Source organism: Dromiciops gliroides, chromosome 3, assembly GCF_019393635.1.
Source record: "Dromiciops gliroides isolate mDroGli1 chromosome 3, mDroGli1.pri, whole genome shotgun sequence".
In the NCBI taxonomy this organism is placed as follows: domain Eukaryota; kingdom Metazoa; phylum Chordata; class Mammalia; order Microbiotheria; family Microbiotheriidae; genus Dromiciops; species Dromiciops gliroides.
In genome coordinates, this window is record NC_057863.1 from 68,167,146 (window position 1) to 68,177,570 (window position 10,425).

Here is a 10,425-nt window from a genome sequence, read left to right on the forward strand (position 1 = left end):
AAGTCACTTAATTGCTTGCTCCCTGCCTCAATTTCCTCAACTGTCAAGGGTTTTGAGGATTAGATGAGGTAATACTTGTAAAGCACCTGACACATAGTAGGTGTTGTATAAATGTTTATTCCTTTCCCCCTTATTCTCTCATATTGTTCTCTGTTTACTGTGTAGGCTTTTTTTTTTTGGTGGGAGCAATGAGGGTTAAGTGACTTGCCCAGGGTCACACAGCTAGTAAGTGTCAAGTATCTGAGGTCAAATTTGAACTCAGGTCCTCCTGAATCCAGGGCCTGTGCTCTATCCACTGTGCCAACTAGCTGCCCCCTCCCCAGGAAGCTTTTTGAGGAAGACACAGTATTTTATACTTCTGTTTCACTGTTTAGAAGGGGGCCACTTTAAATCCTGTTCAATGTTCTGTTCAAACACAGTTGGAAGCAGCTTTGCCTTTGAGGTAAAGTGATCAACAGCTTCAGGTGTAAACCAAGATTGTTCTTTTCTTCTTGAAGTTCCTACAAGCTGGGTATTAGGATCAGTTGCTGCTTGTTAAGCAGACCATTGAAACCCTGAACAAAGACTCAATAGGTGGGAATAGGAATTGTCAGTAGTTAGACGTAACTGCTAGTGCTTTAAGGTTTGCAAAGCACTGGAGAGCTAGATGGATGAACATTGAGAGCCATTCTCTTATTTGCTCTTCCCAAGGTGCTATTATTATCCCCATTTTACAGATTAGAAAACTGAGTCTGAGAATGGTCAATTTAGTCAGACCCACAGTTATTAAGTGTCTAAGGCAGAATTTGAACTCGGGTCCATCCTAACTCAAGGTCCAGCACCCTATCTATGCACCATCTGGATGCTATTATGAGGTCCTTTCTCCAAATGAATCACAGAAAGTCAGAGGCCACCACTAGACCAACCCCCGCCCCCAGAGTTCCTTCCATAGCATAGCCACAGGGGGGCTATCTGGCCTTTGCTTGAAGATTCCCAGTAAGAAAGAGCTCACACCCTAGTGCACCAGCACCAGCAGGCTGCTCTATCCTTAGGAATGTATTCTTACCTAGAGCCTACATTTGTCTCTACTAACCCCAGCACATACTTCTTCCTGGGGCCTTGCAGAAAAAAAAAACCAAAACGCATTGAGAAACCCAGGGCTCCTATGGAAGGCAGCTCAGCTGAGTATGGTGGATCTGGAGAGACAAGAAGGAGCCCTGGCCCTCCCCCTCTCCCGCTCTGAGACTCGGGGTTGGAGTAGATGACCTGGAAGGATCCTTCCCTCTCTCAACCTATGAGCTTGTTATGAACAATTGTTAGATTATGGTCTTTTTTTTAATGGGGCAGAATGTCCGAGTGGACAGAGGCCTGGGCTTGGAGCTAGGGATACCTGGGTACAAATCCCTCCCCAGATGCTTACCAGCTGTGTGATCCTGAGCAAGACACCTGTCCCTGCCTCAGTTTCCTGCCTGGAAAATGAGGCTGGACTAGGAGGACCTTCCAGCTTTAAATCTATAATCCTGTCATATTTTGATGCCATAGAGTGCCAGGTCTGGGTTCAGGAAGAGTCATCTTCCTGGGTTCAGACCACTCCAGTATCTTTGCCAAGAAAACCCCAAATGGGGTCACAAAGAGTCAGATACAACTGGAAAAAAAAGCAACAGCAGGGGCAGCTAGGTGACGCAAAGGATAAAGCACTGGCCCTGGATTCAGGAGTACCTGAGTTTAAATCTGGCCTCAGACACTTGACACTTACTAGCTGTGTGACCCTGGGCAAGTCACTTAACCCTCATTGCCCCGCAAAAAAAAACAAAAAACAAGCAAACAAAAAACAAACAGCAGCCTGACTTCTGCTGATTGTGAAGAAGCAGGAATTCCAGGAAGCGGAAAGGGGAAAAAAACTCTCTTCTGATGATTTGGGAACAAATACAGAAATGACTTTCTTTGGGGAAATGAGAGTCAGTAACTACAGAAGAAAACCCTCAAAGATTATGATGTAAATTTGAAACTGTCAGGGGAGCCCCAGGTCCTCTTTTGTGCACCAAAATATTATGATTCAAGTTAGGAGAATGATTGTTACCAAAGAACATTCTAATTCATATCTATACATAAAATTAGGCTTTGAATCAATAGATAACAGAAAAGAGGGGCATAAGAAAGGTACCAAATTTTGTCTTCAAAATCTTGTTCCCTTAGAACTATCTGAGTCACTATTTAAAGCTCATGCTTAACTTTTTGTTTTGGTTTGGTTTTTTGTGGGGTAATGAGGGTTAAGTGACTTGCCCAAGGTCACACAGCTAGTAAGTGTCAAGTGTCTGAGGCCAGATTTGAACTCAGGTCCTCCTGAATCCAGGGCCAGTACTTTATCCACTGCGCCACCTAACTGCCCTCCTGTTTCTTTATTAAAAGGATAACTGAGTGGGAAAGCATGTTAATCCCTCACATAATCAAACCTTCACTGCAAGTGGGTTTGAGAAACCATAAAATGCCCATAGCCAGGCACCACCACCTCCCAATGGTGCAACCTAATGGAAGGAAAAGAGGTTGTAATGGGCCTCACAGCAGGACAGACTTAAAAACCTGAATATGTAAACTGACAATAATGTCTCAAAGAAAGTCATATAGTAGGTGTTGAAACGCTTGTTGGCTTTTTATGTAGAATATTCTCTGGACAGCAAAGCACCACTGGGCAGAGAGAGGGTGGGAGACTGAATTTAGTGTCCAAAAGACCTGCCTTTTCGTCCCACCTCTGCCCTCCCGGTACTTCAGGCCACTCTTGAAGACTAAGCTGCAGAAAAGGCTCCCTCTCCACACCATTGAAATCCCAGGCACCAGTCTCAAGGTGGTTGTTGCAAAGCCTGAGTTAAACTCATATTTTTGTTTTTCTTGCATTCTCAATTGAGGGGTGGGGAGAGAAGGCAGAGAAATATTGATTTGGGAAAAAAACTAATTGAAAAATCAGAAACTTTGTAAAGTACTTTGCAAACCTGAAAGCACTGTATAAATGACACTTGTGATTTGGAACTAAAAATCCTATGCAAACAATTCTAGGATAATTAATACTGCTTTAAAATTTGAAAGGCCTAGAATGAATGCCCTTCTGCCTACCTACCTTCCCCCAAAATATTGGCCACCTGCCTCCCCCTCCTCACTAATGCATTGTTGGTAGAGCTATGAACTGATCCAACCATTCTGGAGAGCAATTTGGAACTGTGCCCAAAGGGCTTTGGGACTGTGCATACCCTTTGACCCAATAATACCACTACAGGGGGAAATTAGGTGGTACAGTGGATACGGTACCCACCCTGGATTCAGGAGGACCTGAGTTCAAATTTGACCTCAGACACTTGACACTTACTAGCTGTGTGACACTGGGCAAGTCACTTAACCCTCATTGCCCTGCAAAATAATAATAATAATAATAATTTTTAAAAATAAGTAATACCACTACTAGGTTTGTATCCCAAAGAGATCACAGAAGAAGGAAAAGGACCCACCTGTACAAAAATATTTATAGCAGCTCTCTTTGTGGTGGCAAAGAATTAGAAATTGAGGAAATGCCCATCAATTGAGGAATGGCTAAACAAGTTGTGGTATATGAATGTAATGGAATACTATCATGTTGTAAGAAACAATGAGCAGGAGGATTTCAGAGAAACCTGGAAGGACTTACATGAACTGATGCTGAATAAGATGAACAGAACCAGGAGAACATTGTACACAGTAACAGCAACATTGTGTGATGATCAACTGTGATAGACTTGGCTCTTCTCAGCAGTGCAATGATCCAAAACAATTTCAAAGAACTCATAATAGAAAATGTTCTCCACATCCAGAAAAAAGAACCGTGGGTTCTGAATGCAGATTGAACCATGCTGTTTCTACTTTTTGGCTGTTTTTTTTTTCTTTTTTGAGGTTTTCCCCTTTCTGATTCTTCTTTCACAATATGACTAATGCAGAAATATGTTTAATGTGATTGTACATGTATAACCCATATCAGACTGCTTTCTGTCTTGGGGAGAGGGGAGGGAAGGGAGGGTGGGAGAAAAATTTGGAACTAAAAATCCTATGCAAACAATGTTGAAAACTATCTTTATGTGTAACTGAAAAATAATAAAATACTTTTATTGGGAAAAAAGAATGAAGACAGAATTCAACTTAGGAAAGGAAAGTATTTTACTGAAAGGTCACAGCAAATGAAAAGGTCAGAACTTAACTCAGGTTCCCTGGCCCCTAGCCTCTGTTCTTTCCTACACATTAAAAGATTATCATTGAAAAGGGTTAAAACTACAGTATAAATCCATTATTCCGTGGTTCATCATTCCATAGATTCAGACACAGCAAAAGTTCTTGTTGGCTTTTTATGTGGAATACTCTTTGGGCAGCAAAGCCCAGAATACGCTCTTGGAAATAGAAGTATATATCCTAAAAGCCCAAATGGTACATACCACTCATGTGGCCAGGACCACTCACTATTATAAATGGCTCAACTATAAAACCACCCACCTGCCTCCCTCTCCTTTAGGACCTGGCTCCAATCTTCTGATGTTCTCGTAGATTGTTGTTATAGTCAAGAAGTGATCAAATTCACCGGCCCTGGATTCAGGAGGACCTGAGTTCAAATCCAGCCTCAGACACTTGACAGTTAGTTACTAGCTGTGTGACCCTGGGCAAGTCACTTAACCCTTGTTGCCCTGCAAAAAAAAAAAAAAAGATAAGGTTTTTTTTTTTTTTTAAAGCTGGAGGTTTACTGCTGGCAGAGCCTTAACAACTGAGCTGTATGCTTCAGAGGGATCACTAAAGGTCTAGGGTCTCATTTTCTGCATTCCATTTTCCAAAACTCGGTATTTTAGATTTTGTATGCCCTTCAAGCTCTGGGAAACCAGGACACACTAAAGCCAACCCCTGGGAGACTGGTTTACCCATCCATAATTTCCTGGCTGAGATCTGGGAAGTATTTTCATTACATCAGCCACAAACAATTTACTGCAGCTAATTCCCATCAGGATCATTCAGTCAGTCAACAAGCATTTATTTAATTACACTCTTACTATGTGCCAGACACTGGACTAAGTTCTGGGGATTCAAAGAGAGGCCAGAACACAGTACCTGTCTCCAAAGGACTCCATGGTACACTTGAACAAGGCATGTACAAGATATAGGCAGGGTAGGTGAAAGGTCATCTGGAGAAGATAGCACTGACATCTCACATTCCGTAAGATTTGAGATGAGAGGGGCAGCTAGGTGGCACAGTGGATAAAGCACTGGCCTTGGATTCAGGAGTACCTGAGTTCAAATCCGGCCTCAGACGCTTGATACTTACTAGCTGTGTGACCCTGGGCAAGTCACTTAACCCCCATTGGCCCACCCAAAAAAAAATATTTGCGATGAGACTTGGAGGAAGCAAAGAGACAGAAAGAAGTGAGGAAGGGGGTCCATTCTGGTCATGGGGGACAGCCAAGGCTCAGGGACAGGAAATGTGTGAAGAGCAGCTGGGTCACAGGGTGTGGAAGGGGTTCTTTTATGTCTCTTTTTACTAACTTCACTTTCACAGGTCATTATTTTGGCCCTATTCCCACATCTTGAGGTTTCCTCCTGTTTGGTGGCTTCCTGTTGACTGCATAAATTCCACAGGGTACATTTTTGAATGTTCCCAGGAATCATTCCCAGTGCCACCCGTGCAAGGGGAAAGGCCATGTGGGCGTGAGTATAAGTCACCGCCACTGACTGTGTGGCCCCCAATTCCTGACGGAGTCGTCTTTGTTTGATGACTGTGTGATGAAGGGAGCAAAGAGGGGGTGAGTGATAGCAGCAACAGTGAGAAGAGTGAAGGACTATGGGAAGGGGAAGTGATTGACTCCAGAGGTGGGCGCCTGTTATGGTTGGCAAAGTGAATGACAAACCAGCTCTGACCAACAGAGAGTAATCAGGTTATATGGGTAACTAATGAGCCATTACCTTGTGTCTGGACTTCATAACTGCCCCAGGGCCTTCACCTCAGGACACAGGTCGGATGAATTGCTTTTGTCACCTAGGTGTTTGTGTCATCTGTTTTCTATCTTAATGATCCCCTTATCCCCAGTGCTAGCTAGGAGGGGAAGACTGTTCTTGGGGTAGGCTGCCTTTGGAAGACATCAACACTAATTAACATTAAAGAAATGACAAACAGACAGGGAAGTGACACTAATTAGGCAAGTAGCTTCAGATCTCTGGGCAGCAATCTCATAACCTGTAAAATGAGGTGGTTGGACTATGGCAATCTTCCCTCCCTCACAGCCCCTGAGGCTCAGTGGAAACCTGAGGTCACCTAAGCATCCAAGCTTTAAAGCCGGGGAAAGAACAGTTAGAATCAGCTGCCCTGGAATCCCAGAGATTCAGTAGGACGGGCAAATCAATGGCTTTTCTTTTGGTGGAGTGTTTCTCCTTCCTAGAGTTGGGGCTAGTTTTCTACCTCGGCCTTTGATGATGTGTACAGGAGCCCTCCAAAGAGGTTGCTGGGACGTTTTAGCACCTGACAGTGTGGGGTGGGGGAGAAGGTGAGCTCCAGCCCCTGAGGAGACTTTTAGATGAGATGACCCTGCCAGTTTCTTCCTAGTCTCAATACTGTGGCCCAGTGGTTCAAGAGGGAAAGGCTGAGCTCCGAGACCAGGTGAGACTGGGCTTAAGGAATTTCTGACTTTGACACAGCCATGGGAACTATGTACCTTGTCTGATTTTTCTTTGTTGATTCTTCCCTTCACTATTTATTGGGGGAGAAGATCTAAAAATCAGTTCTTCAACCTAAGGGGAGGAAGGTTTTCATCACTGCATGAGAAGGAAAGATCTGTAAAATGCTGGTGCCCCAGTAAGGGACTGCTAGCTGCTGGGATTGTTAGAACATTAGCTCTAAGAAGGTGTTAAAAAAAATACTAAAGGGGCAGCTAGGTGGCACAGTGGATAAAGCACTAGCCCTGAATCCAGGAGGACCTAAGTTCAAGTCCATCCTCAGATACTTAACACTTACTAGCTGTGTGACCCTGGGCAAGTCACTTAACCCCAATTGCCTCACCAAAAAAAAAAAAAATACTAAAAACCCCAGAGAGTGGTCCTGACTTCAGCTATAACTGCTGCCACCTTCCCTCCTTTTTATAATCCCTCAGAGTCAGGATGACAAGAGTGCCTCCTGGCCAGAATCCGAATCAAGGAATGGAAGAGGTCATCTTGACTCAGTGGTACCCAAGCTGTTGTAGGTAGCACAGTGGTTAGAGCACTAGGCTGGAGTCAGAAAGAGCTTCCTTGAAATCCCCGTGTTACCCTGGGCAAGACACTTAACTTTTAGAGGTCTGCCTCAGTTTCTTCAACTGTAAAATGGGAATAATAGCACCCACCTCAGGGAGTTGCTGTGAGGATAAAATGAGATACTTGTAAAGTACTTGGCACAGTGCTTGGCACATAGTAGGCCCATAATAAATGCTTCCTCCCTCCCTCTCATCAGTCTTGTAGACTGAGGTCAGTTTACTGAGACTCCACTTCAAGGAGACATCAAAACACTGGTTGTTCATACACCAAGGTAGAGAATTATGGGTCAGTGTGGTCTAAGGCTTTGGGGACCTTGGAAGGAGTTGCCTGTGGACCTCTCTGGAAGCCTCAACTTCTAGGTCTCTTTCACATCCCCGGGGCCAAATAGCTTTGGTGAACACTGGGAAGTCTGTGACTGGCCCCCAAGAAGCATTGCTCACTGTTTTCTTGGGGAAGAAGCCAGGCAGGACCTCAGCAAGCTTGGGGAAATCCAAACCCCTCAGTCCCCAGCTCATTTTTCGCCGTGGGCCTCTTCTGTTGGTGGCTAAATGAGGCCTACTAAGAAGCTCCAGAATGGAAGAGTTCTAAGGCAGGGCCTGAGTGGGAAGTGCTCAGAATGTGTGATCAGGGAGGTCTCTGCAGAGCACAGAGGCCTGGGGACACCTTGGGGGTAAGGGAAGGAGGAAAGCTTCAGTTCATCAAGACCAATGCTGTCTGCCATCCAAGGGACCAGATGAGGCTCCCTTGTGCATCACCTCAAAAGCCCCAACTTTTTGGCCACCCTGTGATCAAAGCTCTTTTTATTCCCATCTCTGCTACCCCAAGAAGAGCTCCTGCTGTGGGAATTGACCACTGCACACCATCCCTGGGAGTGGATGCTCCACTTCTCCCCCACTTACCTCCGGGAATGGGGGGAGGGGAGGAGTCATTCCCCAGGCCATTGTCTCTAGTCAGGTATGCTGAACTGTTTATTAATGTTTACAGTGGGTGAGGGTGACCTTGGACAGGGAGGACCGGGATGAGAGGAGGGGCTGGGAATCTGTCCTCTGCCCTTGCCCTCTCTGTTTTGGCCAGCACCGGTGATAACTTGGAGAGGGGCGGTCCTCCCTATATGCAGGCACAGTGCTGAGTGAGGAGGTTGGGCACCGTCTCGTACTTGAAGGAGTAGCCCCCGTCGGAGGTGGTCCGCACACGCAGGGGTCTCATGGTGCTGGGCAAAGCAGCACAGCACAGCCTCGAGCCTGGGCCCAGGGGCAGGGGCTGGGGCTGGGAAGGTGTGAAGGCAGCCCCAGGAGACAGGACCGGGGAGGGGGCCAGCCCACAGCCCCCATGGCAATAATGGAAGATGAAGCTGGGCGGGTGAACAATCCACTGGTCCCAGCCAAGTTCCTGGAAGGAGATGTTGAGGGCGGCCCGATGGCAGTCAGCATGGGCAGCTGGTTCTTCTGAAGGACGTTGCAGCAAGCGCAGGGCGGCAGGAGACCAGGGCCAGGGGGGAGGAAGAGGGGAGCGTCGAGCCCTCTCCCCCACGCTGGGTGGCCGGGCCCTGGTGTGTGCCACCAGGAAGGGGGTGGCATCGAGCCGGGCCAGGCAGGGGCAATTTGGGCATCGAAGCAGCAGTACAAGGAGCGGGCGGGTCAGCAGTGTGAGTGCAGGGGCCGCCAGGTGAAGCACAACCCATTGAGGCGGGGCCGCACCCAGTAATATTGGCACAGCCGTGGGTCCCCCGGAAGACATTGCCAATAGTGTCACAGAGGGACCAGAGTCATTCTGGACCTGGGCGCTCACCCTGTCCAGGCCAGTGTGGAACCACAGCTGGGCAGCTGTCACCTGTCGACTTCTCGTGTGAAGGGAAGGCCGGAATGTGTATGTGAACAGGCCCTCAGCCTCTCCTGCCTCGGGTTCGTCCTCACAGCCCGGACCTGTAGAAGACAGAGCTGAAGGAGAGTGGGCGCCCCCGCCAGGAGCCCGAGGGAGGAGAGACTGGGGAAAAAGGATTTTCTTCTCCCCCACCCTCTTCCAGCCAGGTGCAGGGTCCCTATCTGCCCCCTTTATGAGTAAGTCTCTAGTAGGAATGAGAAAAGTCTTCAAGAGACTCAAAGTAGAGGACAGAGAAGGCACAAGGAGGGGAAAGTTCAAGGAAGCAAGTGTGCCCCCTAAATCACCCTTGGGAAATTCCTCCTTTCCCTCTCCTGCACACCGGCCTTTGCTGCAGTTTCCTAGCTCAGAGTTTGAGGGGCTTAAGGCTTGGCTGAGACCAGGAGGCAGGGGGAGAGACTGAAAAGGATAGGACAGGAAGGGGCATGATCCCAAACGCCCACTCCCCTTCCCCTTCTCCGTTCTGTTACCTGTGGTTGGGAAAAGGATGACCTGTGATAGGTCCTCATCGTCATTTTCCATGCTCCTGCGTGTGGGCCCCCCGGTGTGGGCATGTCTGCGAGGCAGGCGCCGGGCCCCAGGCTCTCCCCCATCCTTGGAGGTGGTGGGGGGGCTTAGAGCATCCAGCACCAGGGCCCTCACTTTGGCCAGCACCAGCTCCCTGTCTGGTTCTGGACCCTGGCAGCCGTACCCACCCTTCATGCCCATCAGCAGCAGAAGCTGCAGGAGGACTGGCAATGGGAGCATGGCCAGGGGCTCCATGAAGATCGCCCAGCCTGAGCTCCCTGCTGCCCTTGGTTCCTGGGTCTCTGTTTTTAGTGCCCACTCACGACGGGTTCTATACTCCTTCCTGCCCTCCCCACCCCACCTCATTCACCCCCACTCTCCCTTGCCAGCCCTCTCCACTTCTTCCCACGCCCAGCAGTCCCTGGCTGGCATTGAGGCCTATCTCTGACGCAGATGTCTGTGGCCCTGAGCCTTATCACCCACCCCCGCCTGGAATGCTGGGGGGTGGGGTAAAGGGGGATGTCTCGACCCAATGTCCTAGTCACCCCCAATATGCACCCCCTCCCCAATTCTGCAGACTCACTGAGTCTGCTGCCGTATTGTCTGCAGGGTGAGGTTGGGGTGCAGGGGTTTAAAGGTGAAGTCTCAGACCCTAAGAGAATTATTCAGTCCCATAGAAAGTCTCATGGGCCAGGACAGCTGTGGCCCCTCTCAGACTGCAGCTGCTCCCCAGGCTTATGGGGAAGGGCTGGGGGTGGGGGTGGTCTCTTTTGCTCTATACTT

The 10,425-nt window shown here is 48.1% G+C and overlaps 1 protein-coding gene across 1 annotated transcript; it reads right to left on the reverse strand.

Moving 5' to 3' along the window:
- Positions 1 to 8,253: 8,253 nt before the first annotated feature.
- On the reverse strand, positions 8,254 to 10,008 carry INHA (inhibin subunit alpha). Its single transcript, XM_043998488.1, has 2 exons — positions 9,606 to 10,008; positions 8,254 to 9,179 (listed from the first exon to the last, which is right to left on the reverse strand). The coding sequence occupies exons 1-2, from the start codon at positions 10,006 to 10,008 to the stop codon at positions 8,365 to 8,367; spliced, it is 1,218 nt and encodes a 405-aa protein (XP_043854423.1). The 3' UTR covers positions 8,254 to 8,364.
- Positions 10,009 to 10,425: the final 417 nt, after the last annotated feature.